Below are 18,765 nucleotides of genomic sequence, written 5' to 3'. Positions count from 1 at the left end.
GGTGCATAACGGCTGCAAAGGGGACGCTCACGAACACCCTACTGAACGCTTATATGACAAATGGGCAATTGTCATGCTGGTGCAAGATGAGCATTTGTAGTTAAAAAGTATATGCATTTTTATTGATTTAAGAAAATGACCGATCGTTTGGCTAGACAAAGCTCTTATCCCTCGGCTGGGATTGTGAAGAGCCCTTTGAAGCTGCATTAAAACTGCAATTTGGACCTTCAGCCCGCTGGCCAGCATAGAATCCCACTAAATGGAGAAAAATACTGGATGTTTTCCTCAAATACCTTTTTTTTTTTTTTTTTTTTTTTTTTTTTTGCAACTAAAGAAAGAAAGGCATGAACATCTTGGATAACACGGGAGTGAGTAAATTACCAGCTAACATTGGTCCGACGGCAACGTCGTGTCCCTGGCCAAAAATAGTCGCGGTAGGACGGCATAAATCCGTAAAAATATGTAACACAGAACTCTGCCTAAAAATGCGTTCAGATACGTTTGTACATGCATACAGTTCTCTGGGGTTGCATATATAATTATTACTTTAAGTTTTAGCTCCGTGTAGTTCAATACATACACTGTTGTGAACCAGTTGTGAGAGGACGTCCACAAGGTGACGTCCTTTACACGTGCATTTATAGTCCATCATGACCCTGTATGAAATCAGTACGAAATATGCAAAAGCAATTGTGCTTACACCTTGATTATTACAGTAATACTTTATTTAAGTGCCCCAAGTAGTTTTAAGACGACCACGTCTAGTCAAGCATTACCCATTCAAAATAAATAAAGAAATAAGTAAATAAATAAATAAAAACAGGAAATCGTAATGAAATAAACGTAATTTGTATTTCTATCTTGTTTAATTAATATTCACAAAGTGCCATATGGTTAAGTGATTGCAAAGCCACTGAATTTTAGTTATAATTCTACCCGTTTTCCATAAATTTCAATACGATTTTATTATTTTAAGTTTATGCATATACATATAAAACAGATATCTCTGGTCAACATTTGAAGTCTGAGTTGGGTGAAGATTACCAAAACTGTGCTGCCAAGATGTTGCAACAAATCTCGCGGTGGGATAGATTATCTCGAGGATTTATCTCGCGATAGGGATAGATTATCTCGCAATACAATACATTATCTCTCGCTCGCGAAAAGCCTTAACGTTTTTCTTTCCATAAACACAAGGAAAGCGCATCGGTGTGTTGTAAGGCTTTACGAATTATTCTACTAAAATCTACTGGTGGGTAAGTACATTTTGTAGTATTTTATTAATGTGGTCGAATTGTACTTGTTTGAGACGAAGGAAAAGGAAGAAATAATGCGCACATTGTCAACTGAAACGTAGTTTGAGTTTGGCTAAAATTAGCTAGTATGCTAAAAGTTTTTTTTTTAATTAATGCTTGAACAAATACATAACTAAAGTGTCAAGGGTATACACAAAATATTTGTATAAAATAACACAATGAAATGAAAGGACTTCCTAATTCACAATAACTTAAAAGTAGCGAAGAAATACACAGATTGTATAGTTTTTACCTGTGTAATCTCCTTTATGGTGCTTATATAAAAATCTAATTCCTTAAGTACCACAGAAAAAAAAATAGGTTTCCGATTGCTTAATTTTTACAGTAAACAGTTTAGATATGGGTTAAACATTTATATAAATTTGTTAATATTCTAATTTGTCATATGTCCTTGTATGTGATAAAGGTAAAATTGTGTGCCCAACACATTTAGATGCAACGTGCCCAACCCCTGATGTTATTGTTAGAACGTTTAATAGTAAAATTGGACAGTGAAATGCTCCAAAACTAACACATCATATGTAATATTACCACAAAGGACAATTTAATCCAACCTCACTGGATCTTCAAAGACAGAGGCAAAGGACCACATCTCATGAAATGGCTACCCCCAGATGTATGTCCCTGTATATATTCATAGTACAATTTGACAGTGAAATTCTCCAAAACTAACATGTTCTTTTTAATATTACCATGAAGGACAATTTACTCAAACCCTACTGGATCTTCAAGTAAGACCGAGGCAAAGGCCCACATCTCATGAAACGGCTACCCCCAGAAGTATGTCTTTTTTAAAAAATTTTTTTTTAATTTTCACAGTGTGGTAATGTGTATATAACTTAAAGTGATTGCAAAGCTCTTTATAAACATCTTCAAAATTCCATAGATAAAATGGTCCTTTATTTCTATTACTTTTATTTTTTCCAACAGTGGATGCACAACATGACACCAGTGGAGGTCGAGGTTAACATCAACAACACTCGTGGACCCGTGGACACATGTTGAGGCGTAAGTGCTAATGTTTAAAAAATTATCAATCTAAATGTGTACGACCACAAAGTAGCTTTTTTTTTCCCTGTTACAGGGCGAGACAAACACAGTCCTGTCAATTACAGAATAAATGTTTACTCCATGTTGCCCTGTAATACCAGCTACAGCATCTATAAAAATTTGAAGAATATGTTATGATTTTGAATGTCCAAGTAACACTTTTAAGATGTTGTAGTACTAATCAAAAGATTACATGGTTAATGACACTTTATTGACACTCCAAGGGTGCAATTCAGGTCACGACCCCATTGTCATTGTAAGTAGTACATCAGACCTTAAGTAAACTTTCAGATGATCATTCGCCAGTTTTGGTCTGTTTGCTCTGTTAAAATCTCTAACCACAATGTAAGATTAACATTAGAAGATGTTTCAAAAGATTAACTTCTGTGAAATTTTTAAAACATGTATTTATGTCTTTTGTGATTCATTAATTTACATTAGGGTGCGATTTGTCTTGTAGGGTCACATAACGAACAGCCATCTGTCAGACAGAAAAATTCAGGAACCCTCTTCCAGGCCATGTGCCAGAACCGAATGAGGTATTGTAATTTGTGTCATGTCATTCACATAAAGAGGATTCATAAACTAAATTCAAATTCTTATTTTTTTTTTTTTTTTTACACTTTTCATTTTAATGTCTACATAGTATTGTCTCCAGTCCCAAATTCATCATTGCCATCCCCAGTCCCAGACGACCCCCAGTGTATGTGAGAACTTTGCTGTTGCATCTTATTTTATACACATTACACCTTAATGACAACACAGCCTAATGTATAAATACATACATTTCTCAGAATCAGAATTCATACAGTTAAAAATATAGAGGCTACAATGTCTGTCAATGCACAGCAGCCTTATTACTCACAATTGAATATAGAATAGAACAGGTATAGCCAACCCTGGTCCTCGAGAACCACTGCCCTGCTTGTTTTCCAGCTGTCCCTGCCCTTCCAGCTTCTGATTGACAACTGATCCATTACTAATCAGCAGTATGTAAGGCATGGATAGTTAGAAAACAAGCAGGGCAGTGGCTTTCGAAGATCAGGGTTGGCTGCCTTGGATTTACTCAACGTTAATGATTATATGGCTACAGTAATTGATGATGTAGAATTGGACAGACAGACATTGGCAGACATTCTTGTTAAAACTGCCTTCAATAATGTACACAATGGTCCTGAAACTCTAATAACAGCATTTCCTAATGTTGTGTTGCTACTTGACAGCTGCATTGCGGAGAGAGCACAGAAGTGAGGGTATGTATGTTAATAGTCTTTTCCAGCCATGGGGTTGTCATATTCAAAATTTAATGTACATTTTACACTTATATATTTTATTAATTTTTTTATTTACATTTTTAAATAGGTGGCACCAGACCCTCACGGAGCGCTTACCCTATGTCAACTGCAAGTAAGGAATGTGATGTGAATATGTGACATTTACAACACTGGCCATAAAGTAAAAAAAAAAAAAAAAACAGTAAAGCAAAGTCTGTAAATGTTCTGAGTTTGTTATCATCCTTTGTTAGAGGTTCAATAGTTGTTAACTAAAAATCGAATGGCAATATTGATACCAGTGTTTTTGCTCTGTCAATTCAGTCTTGCTCTTCAGTTTTTGCAGCCCTATATTCACCGAAATCAGCAGGCAATGAAGACTGGTTTAGGTTCTAAAAAAACAGTCAAGCCTAATGCCCTGCGTAAACACAAAATGTGACAGCAAGTGTCATGTTCACTTTTGGAGTTTAAGTAGTCTTGTTTGAAGGGTGTGTGTATATATTAATGTGCTGATTTTTCTTTCAGGATTCCAAAGGAAGGTCTTTTTTCATGCTGTTTGGTTTAAAAGATGAACTTGAGCGAATATCTGCCATTCTGGACCCTGGCAAGTCTACATCATCTTTTAAAAGACTGGATTAAGAGAGTGACCTAAAATCCTTTGAAGAATACATCAAAGATGATGAAAAGAAGTGGATCTGTGTAAGTTCCAAATTTAACAAAGCATAGGTGTATTATATTTGTGTATATACATACATACGAGCAGACACACAGAGAACTGTGTACTTTTTATAATATCATATCACATTATTTTGATTGTGGTGTCACTTTTAGGTTCAGCAACTGTCCAGAGTTGGTGGATCTTCTGTCAGGGACTGCGTTAACCAAATCATGAACAGGTATGTATTTACCTTGATAGTTTGTGTGTATTGCTGCATAATATTTCAGGAACAATGTATATGATTGCCACAATAATAAACTCAGCCTTTGATTTTACTTAAGTTCATGATTTATTGTCACACACTATTATATCTCCTTATAAACATGCCTGTTTTTGTGTTGAAGTTTTAAGATGTCAGTACTGACTCAGTTAGGCAGACTGAAAACAAGGCATCACCGTATAATAGCAGTGTAAGCAATGAATGAGTCATTACTTGTCACAAAAATTCTGGATATGGAAAAGGACATAGTTCAGAGTACTTGTTACATGATAGATGGATTGATATGGTTGTGAGAGTATTTGAACATTGCCATGATGCACACTACTGTTAATTTGTAATATTGACCGCATGTTAAAATGTTTCTGAAGTGAAGTAATACTGAATCATTTCTTTCACAGAGTCATGTCAAATGCCTTAATGGCCAAATTCAATATGAGGGGTGGTGGCCAACATGACAAAAAGCCTTTCAAAGCTACAGCTTTGTACTATGTAATTCAAGGTAATGTTGGCCTTATGACATTTAAAAAAAAAATCTCATGTTCCTTGTCTATTATTTATTTAAAAGACCACCTGTCTTTAATAGAAATGTCCTGTTCATAAGATTATTCTAGACTAAAATAACATATAATACTTATTGCTTACTTGTTACTAATGCTTCTTTCATGAAACTGAAAAGTCTTGTTCCCATTGTATTTTAAATGTAGTTGTATAACCATAAAGGCATTTTCAAAATAAGTGCATGTTATTTAACTCAAATGTTGCCAATTTATTTAAAATATTCATACTCTCTTCCCTCAGATGCTCTAAAGAGGTGGAGTCCAACTGCCACAGATTCCGAAATTGACACAGCAATGGCGGAACACCTAAAACATGCTCCAGGATAAGCTGGGGGTGGTGGCTATAAGAAATGAGCTGTGCTACAGAAATGTGCTATAGTAAACATTTTGAAATAATAGTAAATAAATAAAGATTATAAATATACATATGTGTTCACTTTTATTCTTTACTTTGGTTATGTTCTTGTTTGAATAATGTCTACTTAAAATTAATGTAAAGCTTTGAGAAATTTGCTACACACTCAGAATTACCCACATTATACTATTTCTATTTTAATGTTTGTATAGTAGCCGTTTAACAAATGGAAGACATTTAAAAAATGTTATATGCACAAAGTATGTTGTAGTAAATTAGAACGGTCTACTTCTTGCTTAAGTCCACAAACAATGTGTTATTGTTTGTAATTTACACGTGGTTAAAACGTTTTGTAGACGTTCAGGTCTGACTGGACCGTTTTTGGACCATTTTAGAACTTGTAGTAAGTTAAGTTGTCTAAACCTCTCAGAATGGGTGTGTGACTATTTTATATGTAGGCATATATACTAAAATTATATTAACACATTAAATTAAATTAATACACAGTATAGACATGCAGAAGATGACACATTTAGACGTCCAGGGACGTCCAGAAAAGACGTGCAGTTCACGTCCAGATAACGTCAAAGACGTCGGTTCAACTTTCATTTTGGAACTATTTTTCAACCATGACGGGACGTGTCGGAGGGACGTCTTTTCAACGGTCCTTACAATATATATAACTCATGTCTTAAAACTGACTTTCTGCTGGTGTGTGCTGTCATGTGCAACGTTTTGTGCTGCTATTTTATTGCTTTACAATATCTTATTATTTTGAGTTGCTAAGTATTACCTGACTGGATTGAGATTTAATGACATAAGCGGAATTGTTCACACGCGACTATTTAGCTTTGAATATACGTAATCTTAATGTTGTAGCCTCTGCTGATAAGGGCATGCATTTCTCTTCTCGACATTTTTCTCTCCCCTCTGTCAGATTTGTCCTTTTGGTTTTGAAACTTGATTGCAGAAATGGCACAAAATCTGCCTGAGTATCAAATTACAACAAATAAACATGTTTTATTTAAAGGCTCTGTCTTATTAAACTGTAGCTAGTATAAACGCTCGTTTCCATTAGTTCCATTTTAACGTTGCACTTCATAAAGCTTGAAATCCATGCTTTATGGCCTACAAAAGAACCGTGCGCAAAGTCATCAACCAAAAGCACAAATACTGAAACCTCAAACAAGGCATGATGAACTTTATAAACTACAGTGTTCCTAAGAGTGTACGGAAGATCTGCCACTGTTTACCGATGTTTTTGTGTTTGTTTATGCGGAAGTAAGTGATGTAGGCCTAAGTGTTGTGATATAATTTCTGCGTTCTTGTTTGCACTGAAAAAAGAAAGAAAGAAAGAACCATGTTGCTCTAATTTTATAAACCTGGAAAAAAAAAAAAAAAAAAACACGTTAAACAGTGGAACTGGGTCTTTTAGATTAGTTAGTTAATATTTATTTTTGTGTTTATAAGAATATTTACGTTTATTCCAAAATAATAACAACTGACAATACAATGTAGATCATGCTATATTTGTTTATTTATTTATTGTGTGTGTGTGTGTGTGTGTGTGTGTGTGTGTGTGTTTGAGGTGTGGACTGAGATCAGCGATCACTTTGACCACAGAAAATTTCATTGTCCAGACTGTTTTAGATGGTTTCTATCTATAATAGTACTTGACCTAGTAGTGTTTCAGTTACAGTCTAGAAATACAGAGGGAATCTGATCTTCATTAACATTTTAATACAAAGGTCTTAAAGTATTACAGCTGAAATTATTCACAAATGGCAAACTGTAAAATATGCACAAAAAAAAAAAAAAAAAAAAAAGGCTGCCGAGGTGTGAAATCCATGAATCTGTGATCTTTGGATGCAGAATTATTTTATATCATCAAAAATAAGTCCAAGGCATTCAAGTACTGCGAAAAAGTAAAAAGCCTTTATTCACAAGGCTTCAACATTAAAAACAATACATATGTGCTGTTGTTAATGTTAAATAAATGCCAATAAAGGCTTTTATTTATTATTATTATTATTTTTTTTTTTACTTTTTCACAATACTTGTGGGCTTAGTGCCTTGGACTTATGAGTATTTTTATAAAATGTGTAATGTTTGCATTGCTGTCTCAAAACTATGTATTTATTTAATATTGCAGCTTTATTTGAGTTCAAATGCAAGTAATAACTTGCTCTAGTCATTATGGATAATAATGCATATATTAATAACAGTTGATTGGTTTATTTATTCATGTTTTTATTTTATTTATTTATTATTTTTTTTTAATAGAAAGCAAGAGAGACCAAAGTCCACCTGGTAATCGTCCCAACAGTAAGTAAAATAAAACAAACTATGTTTGACAAAACAAAGTATTAATATTAATTGATAACTTGCATTTTATGTGAAACCATATATAATTAAACCAGACTTAACAGATTTCATGTTAATTCTATAATATTCCTCTCAGAAACTGTTGATTGATAGTTTGATTTAATATTATGTAATGAAAATTGTGAAACGGTATTTGACATGGTGTATGTCACGATTTAGCTCAAAGGGAAATGTATATAAATAATTACAATTAATTGATTAATTACAATTATTTATATCAGCTGCCAGTAGTAACTGTAGCAGAATCAATTTTCCATCAACTAATCTGTTCGCCTAGCGAACATTCAGCATAATTTTTATATCAACTCTAAGAAATGATATTTTCCTGGCCACAGAAAATAACTTTCTTAAAGAACCATTGCATTAGAGCATGTAGCTCAAATCGTAAAGGGACATTAATTTGCAAGGCAGAATCAGAACTCATGTAATTTGTGCACAATAGTTTATTAACGAAGGACTAACACATAACTAATCTAAACAAACAAACAAACATGAAATCACTCATACATTGGGGAATGGTCAGTGAGAAGCAGTTAGAGAGACAAGGAAATGAAGCTATGAAAAGAGTCAGTTAGCCATCTGAGTGAAACCATCAGTGCTGTCTACAGCTTATACTAAACCTCTGTTTGTTTAGTTAACTGTACGATACTTGCATTGCCTTGGTCATTGAACAAGTGTCCAAATGCAGTCTCTGGTGAAAGTCGTGATGGTTTGGAGCAGTGGCGGTTTTGGAATTGCAATCATGTTCTTCCGGGTCTGAAGAGTGATGAATTCCAAAGATGTCCTGACTCGTTGGTGACTGGGAGTTTCTTCCCATGTGAAAAGTGAAGAAGAACCAAGAGCTGAGAGGGACCCAGCTGAAGTCCTGTGATCTTTGTGGAATGGAAAGACAAGGCCGCAAGGCCTGGCGCACGCTTAGGGAAGTCCTGAAGAGTTCCAGCTCATCTTCTTAGGTTCTCCAAGAACCACTGACTGACTGAGGTGAGTCATGAAGATGAATTCCAGGGTTAAGTGGAACTGTCTGGCTCTTTGTAGTCGAGAGCCACAGCCTTGCCCGCCGGGCATGTCCTGTGCCTGCTCAGGCTCCCCGTGGATTCCTCCACACAGGCAGCAATCGGAAGATGTTGCAGACGAGTGAAGAGAGTAAAGAGAAGAAGGAATAAAGAGGAAGAGATCGGTTGATGCCTTTAAACTCTCTAGAGGCTGTGCCTTCAGGAGGTCCATGAACCAATGGTAACTTTCGCTTTTGGAGGGAAAGTTTACGACTCTTTGTCCGGGAGCATGGTATTTTGCATATGTAATTCGATTGGGTGCTGATGTAAAAACTACTAAGGTTTCTTAAAACACTAATATGTTGCATAGGTATCAACATCTAATTTACACCATCTTTTAGATCATCAAAATACGAATTCAAAGAAACCAAACATGACATGGATGGTTTATACAACTAGTCATCTATCATAATGCATGCATAAAACAGTAGAAAGACAAATACAAATACAACAGACAAAATTAAAATACAATGCAGTAATACTGTACAAAATGACCTGGGCTATGTGTAATAGGAAGGTCAAAGAAAGGTTTGTCTGTGAATGAATAGGAAAGAGTCCATCTCTATAGGCATTGTGTCTTTCCTATAGAGAAATGTAGTGTGCTCCGTTTGCATTCCTTGAAGCAATAAAACCTGTGATATCAGATGGTCACCCTGGCAACTAAGCCCTTTTGGGGGTTAGTTGCTTTGGGGGATTGTCTTCAAAACTCCAGCGTATAGCTGGGTTTTAAGATTATTTGTTAAATGTAACAAATAACTGTATGTCTGATTGGTCCAGATGCTACATGTATGTATGTATTGTGTGTTTCAGTGAGTGGTCTGGGAATTGTCCTGGTGGGGAAGAACATGTCAGAAAACAACAGAGTGGGAAACTTAATCTTTGATAAAGATGTGTTTGGAAAGACAACACAACTTGATGTAGAGACAATGAGTGAATCAGTGGAGGGAAGGAACATCACAGTCATTAATACAACTCACCTGCTCGATCCAGACCTCACATTACAACAAATGGCACATAACGTGTCCAAGATTTCTCCTTTAGAGCCTTATGTGATCATACTGGTGCTGCAGCACAATGATTTTACTAAGAAGAATAGAGACAGATTACCTTCATTGTTGAACTGCTTTGCTGAGCATGCGATGAAGCGCACAATGATTCTGACTACTGATGACAAGAAACGCTACACTAAACATAGGTCTGAAAGTGATTATATTCAAGAAATATCTACAGAATGTGGAGGAGGATGCTTTCAACTTACACAAACTACGCGGCAGTCTCAAATACTTCGAAAAATGGATAAAATAATCAGTCATGGTGTAGTTAAAGAGACACAACAGGTCACATCACTGCATGAAGAATACAGCAGTAAGTCTTTTACAATTGCTAACAACTGCTATGAAGATATATATATATATATATATATATATATATATATATATATATATATATATATATATATATATATACTGTGTATTATTTACCACCATTTTAAAACTTGCTAAAACATTTTTCACTTTAATTATTGAGAGCTTCACATGGGGTTTTAATGTTTCCGGCCTAAATCATTCAGTACAACCATTACTGTGAGATAGCTTACAATATTTTAATGCAGTGTTTGATTTATGGAGGATGTGTTTTTGTGCATAATGCACACAGTATTGATGCTGTATAACTTCATCAAGGATGCATAGTTTTGTGACAAGGGAACATCACTGTAATACTACAGATAAGCAGAAGGTATTTAATTGTTATGGTATTATCCATAAATTGATGTTTCTCTTAAGATGCATTTGTTTATAGAATGACAATTGCTCATATTTCAGACACATTACTGTTGTGATTAGTAAGTCATTAGTAATTATTTGGTCATTACTTGGTCATTGTTCTTAATATAACTAATCTGATTTAGAAATAATGAACTATCAGTTCTAAATTTGCTATTAATTACAGATTAGTTTAGTCTTATTTCCGTATTAGTTAATAGTAGTTAGTGAAGTGCTGATATAGTGCTATTCATTTGTCTTATTACCTACATAGCTACCAAATATGACTTTCTAAAGTGTAACCCAGTATTCTGTTTTTCATGTTTCTCATCGCATAAAACCTCCATATGTTCTGCACACATTCATTAAATTCATTCAGTTATGATCATTGTGAAGGTTCAATCATGTCATATTCGTCACATCTGATACTATATGGGTGATGTTGTTTCAGAGAGCCAAAGACGACTAAGTCAAAGTGAAGAACATCCTAACAGTAAGTCAATTAAATTATAGTAATATTATAATTCCAGACTTTTGTTTGTTTGTTTTATTTTTTTTAGTTTTCCAAGATATTTTGAAATTGTAGTTCCCCTTCAGTCGTACTCTACAACGTTACGTCATAACTAACATATTTGGGGTCTCACTTGGGGGCCTAATCACCTCTGAGCTATTTGGAAAAAGGCAATGAAAATTGGCTAGTGGAATTTGCATGCCAAGCCACTCCCCCATACATATGGGTATATAAGATGGCGGCATGCATCCACTCATTCAGATTTTTGCTTTAGAGCTGACCGCTTCGTGAGCTGCTTCTACAAGAAGGAAGATATCTTCATTACTGCGGGAGTTTCTCAGGCTGTGTGGAACATCCTTTCTTTCCATTCCAGCGGAGAGGTCGCCCTGCTGCACAGTCCTCCCCTGGGCAATCCAGCCTAAAAGAGCAATTTCCTACAGCACACACAGTCGTTGAGAGTGTCTTTTTCAAGACTCATCTCTGATCATGTGCTTTTAGGGAGAGATAGTTTCCTTATTCCTCATCTCAGTCACAATCGCTGTCTCACAGGTCTGGGATGTAAACAATAACGTTGAGACAGTTTTTGTGAATGGGTTTTTCCCACGCTGCGTGGGCATGCTCATTATTACGCTTGGTCATGGCTTACATTTAATATGTGGGCTGCCTTTGTGCTCTACCCTTTCCGGTTTCGCGGGTTGGTACAATCCTTAGGCTGCGTTGGCTGGAAGCATGGGAGACCTGGGAAATGTAGTCTGGATTGCTCCGGCGGGTAAACCCCCGCGGAGGTCTGGCTCCTCTCACCGTATTACTGTCGAGTTTCTGAATGTTGACGCATGCTTCATCCTATCGCGAGCCCTGTGTCTTGTTTAGTGCTCAGGGAAGCAGGAAGCAGGCTAAGCACCCGGGGATTGGAGGTTTAATCTCGGAATACCCTTGCGAAAGACAGGGGATTCTCCACCACTGCTGCCTCTGACCTACGGGTCAGTAGGTACCCACCCCTTCAATAAAAGAGCAATTTAATTTTCTCTGTTTATAACATGTTGGGTTTGTTGTGAGCGACGCATGTCTTCCTCACACCTAAGCCCAGCACATGGTCTCACCGTCTAAGCCAGGGATGCAGAATGCATTGCTTCCTCACACTCTAGCTGTGACAAAGCGGGATCATGGATCAGGAAAGCGCAGCTATAGCAGCCTGGCCCTACTTCGGGACGCTTGCTTTCTGGACTGAGCCATCCTTAAAAAAAAAAAAGCAGAAGCTGTTATGTCCTGCTGCAGGGGTGTTTATGCCATCTCTATTTATGCAGGCAGCAGCCCGGTTACTAAAACAAACTACCAAGCCTGTCTGCTGGTCAAGTTGGTTGGTCTATACATCCTAAAAGAGTGGTGGGCTTCACCTATTCCTGGTTTTTAAGTTCTGAATCGGTCCCCCTTTCGGGCTACCATTTGGGTGGCTGAAACGGAAACACATTTCTATTTTTCAGCACCAGAGATGGGTGACAGCTTCGACCCGAAGGACGTGTGCTGTTATTCTGGCCTGACGCAGATATTTTTTCGGTCTGCTTCAGGGGTCAGATGTATCGGTACAGTTCTCCTCTTGGCTTCCTGCTTTCAGAGTGATCTGTTTCCCCGCATTTTACAAACTCGCAGGGGGTGCCCAGCCCCATTTGGGAGTAGGGCACCTGGCTCCTCCACTATCTCGGCGACTGAGGTATGAATACTCCACTTGTGAGATTTGTTGGACGAATACAGGAACTTAGTATCTTCGCACTTTAGCCATCGGGACTTCGGGTCAACTGGGAGAAGGGCGAGTCTTAAAGGAGAACGGAGCTCCCTCTTTTCTCAGTATGGGGTTGGATCCAGACGATTATGTCAGCTAAATGGTTGGTGCTGACAGCGGTCCACGTTTTTGCCGCTCTGCTGTTCCATATGAGATCGCTTCAGCACTGACGATACGACCAGATCCTGAGATGGGCATGGCACCGTGGCACACTTCGGGTTGGCGTCCCCCTCAGTGTTGCCACCTTCCCAGCTACTCGACAGACCCCGTGTTCCTACTGGCAGCCATGCTCTTAGGCTAGGTGTCAAGCAGCTATCTCGGAAGTCTCCGACACAGGCTGGGGTGCTGTTAGCAATGGGCAGGCAGTCTCGGGTTCCTGGAGAGGGCCTCGACTGCAGTGACATTAGTCGCTCGAGTTGCAAGCAGTGCTTTTACCTCAGCCGGTTCCTACCAATGCTGTGGGGCAGGTACACGCTAGTCCATATGACACCATAGCCGCTGTAGCATACACCTACCCATGAGGTGGTCTGTGGTCCCGTTGCATATTGCAACTCACCTGCCATCTCCTCCTCTGGAGTCTAGCGGCTCAAATTGCTGCAGGCCATTCACTTCGGAGAGTTAAGTTGCGAAAAAAAGAAGAAGAAAAAAAAAGGCACTCTCTCAGAGAATGGCGACTCCAACCCCAGTGTCCAGCTTGTCTGTTTGCTTCCCTGAGTCCTGAGTTCCCTGAGCTGGCACACAACTGGATATGGGGTCTATTATACACCTTCCTGCACAGAAAAGGAGCAGGTTCCGCTGGTACGTCTTCCGGCCCACCCGAACCTGGGTTGCTGACACTAAGATTCCCCTAAGAACTTTCTTCTCAGGAATGGGCACAGTTGGCACCCGCATCCCGATCCGTGGACCTGTACGTCTGGCTTCTGGTTGGGATGCGGTAGACCTCACTGGCCTTTTCCAGGCGGTGATGAGGCAATCACGGCATGCCTAGATGCTGGGTATGGCTGCCCCTGGGAAGCATCACCTGGCTGTCAGGTTCCGGAGCGCTGCAGGGGGACAAGTTCCCCTGGGCCGCACCTTTTCCCCTCTTGGGATCCCCCCGTGGCCCTCTCTAGGTCTGCGAAGTGCTTCCCTGAGCCGCTGAATCAGTTGTAGATCTTGCTCCTGATCACGCTCACGTCCGTTAAGAGGGTGGGGAACCTGCACCCATCTTTAGTCAATGGAACGTGCCTTGAATTTCCTCCGGCTATTCTCACGTGACCTGGAGAACGACCGGGGTTTGATTATGTGCCCGGGGTTCCCACCACTCCCTTCAGGGATCAGGTGGTGAACCTGCAAGCGCTGCCGCTGGAGCAGGCAGACCCGGTCTTCGTTTTGCTGTGTCCCGTTCGTGCCATGCAACTCAGTCGCTCTGTGCAGCTTTTGTTTGCTTATGGTCAGCAGATGGGGAATGCTGTCCTCAACCAGAGATTGGCCCATTGGGTGGTAATGCCTCACCTCGGCTTCTGTGCCTAGGTGAGGTGTGTTCTCTAGGAGTCGAGTCCACTCTCCAAGAGTTACTCCTCCTAGGCGTGGTGCACAGCGCCTCTCTAGCAGACATATGTAGCAGCTGTGGGCCGGGCGGGCCGGGTGACCCAGGCGTCAGCGTCTGTTCCTCAACTACGTAACAGTTCAGGATTGTGGCGTTTTCCAGAGGAGACCCCAAATACGTCAGTTATGACGTAACGTCGTAGAGTATGACTGAAGGGGAACGTCTCGGTTACATCTGTAACCCTTTTTCCCTGATTTTCATTGGCTTTTTCCAAATAGCTCAGAGGTGATTGGGCCCCCAAGTGAGACCCCAAATACGTCAGTTATGAAGTAACGTCCTTCAGGGAACGAGGGTTACAGATGTAACCGAGACGTTCTTTCTGGTGAAAAAGATGTTTGTTGTTGTTTTGTAAATTCATAATAATGTAATTAATATGAAATCATGTTGTGAATTAATTTATCTATATGAATCAAAGCCAAGCTTTTTAACAGTTCACATTCCTTAATTTAAACAGCTATTAAAACCATCATATTAAATATTTTCAGTTATTCTATTTATTGCATGATGTCTTTATGTGTGTTCCAGTGAGTGATCTGAGGATTATTCTTTTGGGGAAGGATGTTTCAGAAAACAGCAGAGTCAGAAACTCCATCCTGGGAATAGATATGTGTGAGAGTGATGTACCTACAAAGCAGCACAATATGACGATGATTGGTGGAAAAATGAAGGACAGACACATCACGGTCATTAACACTCTTCATCTGCTGGATCAAAACATCTCAAATCATCAGATCGAACAGACAGTGAGAGAATGTGTGTATGTGTCTGCTCCAGGACCGCATGCATTCATAATCATACAGCAGTATAAAAACTTAACTCAGGAGGACATGAGAAGAGTGAATTTTGTGCTGAAAAAATTCAGTGAAGAAGCGATTAAACGTACCATTGTTCTCATGACTGATAAAGGGACAATGTCGCAAACGCATACAGTTACTTATCAGTTTATAAAGGAGTGTGGAGGAGGACATATGGAGTTTGAAAAAGAAAACCCAGAATGGCAATCTGACATATTCAAGACGGTTGATAAGATAATTCAGGATTGCCAGGAAAAATATCTTACATGTGATATATATGAAGATGTTAAAGGAACATCAGTGTATGAAGAGCAAAGTCAATCTCATGGTTCAGTCAGATCAGAGGAAAAAAACAAAGAGTGTTCTTATTACAAAGATGATGGAAAACCTGAACAGAGCGAGAGAAATGAAGAAAGTCCAAGTATGTTTTCAGAATTTCTCTTCTTATTATGGTAATGAAATGGAATAACTGTTTTTAAGTGTTTTTAAAAAACATTTTTAAATGTTCCTCAAAACCTGCACTGCACTGGGATTCTCATTGAATAAAGTGTACATGTGGATAATGTTATATGGAAAAAAAAAAAGAAAAAAGGAAAGAAGAATGAATTCAGTAATTTCATATATATATATATATATATATGAAAGATGCTTGCAGATGTACATTGTCAAACATTCATATATATTTTTTTATTTATTTTTTTTTGTTTATAGTTGATGTAAGAGAGTGGATTCGCTCCAACTGTAAGTTGATGAAATTATTGGAAGTTAACATTTTCATTTTCTAAAATGTGGTTGTTGTTTAAGGAAGTCTAATGTCTTTGATGTTTTTTGTAGTGTCATCAAATTTCTCTGGAAAAAAGAAGCTGAACCTGGTGTTGTGTGGAAGTGATTCAACAATTAACGTCTCAGTGTCCAAACTTTTACGAGGAAAATATACAAAACACTCACATCACAGAGAGAGCACTGAAGAGTGTGTAAAGAAAAAGCATAAGATTCATGGTCGTCTGATCCATCTGGTGGAGCTTCCAGTTCTCAATCTACTCTCAGAAGAGGAAGTGATGCGTCAGACTCTCCACTGTGTGTCTCTCTGTGATCCTGGAGTTCATGTTTTCCTCATTATTATTCCTGCTGGTCCACTTACTGATGGAGACAAAGCAGAAATAGAGAAGATCCAGAAGATTTTTTATTCCAGAGAGCATTTTATAGTAATGTTTATCAAGGATGTCACTGTTAAACGACCAGTGACAAACTTTATAAAATCCAGCACAGAATGTCAGAGGTTAATTAGTCGTTGTGGAGGTCGATACTGTGTGATGGCTTTAAAAGAGCATGACGACTCACAACAGATCCCAGAACTACTGGATTATATAGAGAACATGAAGACTGAACCATATTCACAACAGACATATGTGAAAGCTCAAAAGAACAGAGTCAGACATCAAACAGAAGAGAAATATGAAGAGAAACTGAAGAAAATGGAGGATAAAATCAAAGATTTAAAGCAGAAGATTCAGTCAGGTGGTGAGTGTATTTTTTACATGTGTTCTCCAATCTGTTATTAATGTAGAACAAAATGTATCAAATTTATAATCAAATCAATCTTTTGAGTAAGCTCTTTTCCATTAACTGGTCAAATTGGTTAGCAAAACAGTAACATGATGTTTTTAAATGAAGAAAGTCTATAAGTACATGTTTTTTAGTTAAAAGGGACAGTTCACCCACAAATGAAATATGGTGTTAATTTACTCAGCCTCAAGCCATCCAAGATGCATGTGTGACATTTTTCTTCAGTAGAACAGTAAAGAAGGTTCTCTTTCAAACAATTGCTCGGTATCTCACTATAGGAAACGCCCCCAGGCATGATAGACTATGGAAGCACCAATTACACCACATCTGTCCGAAGGACGGACCAATCACAAGGAGCCCACCCCTCTCCATATATATACAGCTGTGAACCCCAAAAATGGCATTCTTGTTCTCTTCCCCGTTAAGGGATTTGCACCCGATGTGTATCGCATGCATGGGTGTCAAGCATGCCCTGGCTGCGTTGGCGGATACAGAAAGCTGCTCGCACTTTCGTGTAATGGCGGCCAGGGTTCTAGAACGGTGGATTCGGGTGGCTGCATCTTCCGAAGATGATCTGGTACTCTCCGCTGTTCCTTCTTCAGCGAAAGGGGCTCATCCCTCTCCCCTGCGGCATACTCCTTCCTGGGGGGATATTATGGATTCGGAGTCCCCTGAGTTTACACTGCTTTTCGACCAGCAGCTGCTGGCAGAGGGCAACGAGGTCGAAGGAGATGAAGAGGAAGACGAGGAGATGTTAGCTCGCCTTCTTCAAGACTAGCCGGATGATGAGAATTAAGATGCTATCCTGTCTACAGCCCAAGCATCCAGGCCAGTGAGCGTGCTAAGTGGCGATATGGCATTGACGGTGGGGGATTGTGACTTAGTTGAGGTCTGTAAGCGTGCAGCAGCTAAGCTTGACATCCCTTGGTATGTAACTCCAGGGGATCCGGGAGTTAAACGGGATATCTTTGACGGTAAGAGGCTCCCTTCCCGCCTTCCCCCGGCGAAACAACTGCTCCCTGCTTTGCCGGCGTGCATAGCAGAGATGAAGCGTTCATGGGATAAACCTTTTACCCATCACATGCCCATCAAGGGCTACTCATCTCTTGATGTGAGTGAGATGGAGGGGCTCTGGCTTTCTAACCCACCCACGGTTGAGCAGTCAGTGGCCCACCACCTGCATCTGAACAGGCGGACTACTCTCTCATCGGCCAGCCCCTCCCTCCCTGGGAAAATGGAACGCTTCACCGCTTCCATGTACCAAAAAATGTAGAAATCTTTGGCGCTAGCAGTGAGGGCGCTCAACGTCACTTCATTGTTGACAGCCTACCAAGCCGAGTTACTGGAGGAGCTGGGCACGCAGCTCGACGCTGGTAACCTAAACCCGATGGTTTGGGAGGAGATCTGCAACATAACAGATCTCAATCTCCACACCTCACGTGGCGTGGTGCAAAGCTGCGGCTGTACCATGGCTCTCTCCATCACGGGCGAGAGATCGCTGTGGTTAAATCTAACGAGTATCGGGGGCATGGAGAAATTGTTTTTTTTCGAAGCTCCTGTAGACTCGAGTGGGCTGTTCGGCCCGGCTGTCGCGGCGATGAGACAGAGGTGCGACCTTCAGAAGAAGGAAGGAGAAGCATTTGACATCTGTCTGCCGCATAAAAGAGCATCCTGCCCTCCTGTTCCCTCCGATGCAGAACAGGAGGTTTTTGAATGCGTCCAGAACTGCGAAAACCCAGAGCACAGAGCAGTCGACCCCCCCCAGTTCGCTGTAAAACCCCCTCCTTTCAAAGGGGTTATAGCATCTGTAGCAAACGGGGATTCAGCTCGGGTGTTAGGAAA

At 39.5% G+C, this 18,765-nt stretch overlaps 1 protein-coding gene and 1 long non-coding RNA gene across 3 annotated transcripts in view; both read left to right on the top strand.

The window, feature by feature from the left end:
• The first annotated feature begins 1,776 nt into the window (after nt 1-1,776).
• Nucleotides 1,777-5,556, top strand: LOC127162902 (uncharacterized). Of its 2 annotated transcripts, none has more exons than XR_007827430.1 (10): nt 1,777-1,932; nt 2,016-2,096; nt 2,247-2,324; nt 2,827-2,905; nt 3,590-3,619; nt 3,729-3,773; nt 4,163-4,336; nt 4,469-4,533; nt 4,974-5,074; nt 5,374-5,556. It is a non-coding gene; the product is annotated as an uncharacterized LOC127162902 (long non-coding RNA). The 2 variants fall into 2 exon arrangements; XR_007827431.1 differs by having other exon boundaries at nt 3,962-4,336.
• Nucleotides 5,557-7,774: 2,218 nt separating this feature from the next.
• LOC127162758 (uncharacterized) overlaps nt 7,775-18,765 on the top strand; it is a 33,405-nt gene continuing 22,414 nt past the window's right edge. Inside the window, exons 1-6 of the mRNA XM_051105610.1 lie at nt 7,775-7,812; nt 9,735-10,289; nt 11,139-11,180; nt 15,089-15,778; nt 16,069-16,098; nt 16,192-16,878. Coding sequence (XP_050961567.1) covers nt 7,812; nt 9,735-10,289; nt 11,139-11,180; nt 15,089-15,778; nt 16,069-16,098; nt 16,192-16,878 — 2,005 coding nt within the window. The 5' untranslated portion in view covers nt 7,775-7,811. The remainder of the gene's footprint in view (nt 7,813-9,734; nt 10,290-11,138; nt 11,181-15,088; nt 15,779-16,068; nt 16,099-16,191; nt 16,879-18,765) is intronic.

The sequence above is a fragment of the Labeo rohita genome, chromosome 3 (genome assembly GCF_022985175.1).
Source record: "Labeo rohita strain BAU-BD-2019 chromosome 3, IGBB_LRoh.1.0, whole genome shotgun sequence".
In the NCBI taxonomy this organism is placed as follows: domain Eukaryota; kingdom Metazoa; phylum Chordata; class Actinopteri; order Cypriniformes; family Cyprinidae; genus Labeo; species Labeo rohita.
The sequence above is the reverse complement of the archived record's forward strand: the minus strand, read 5'-3'. Positions and strand labels throughout refer to the sequence as shown.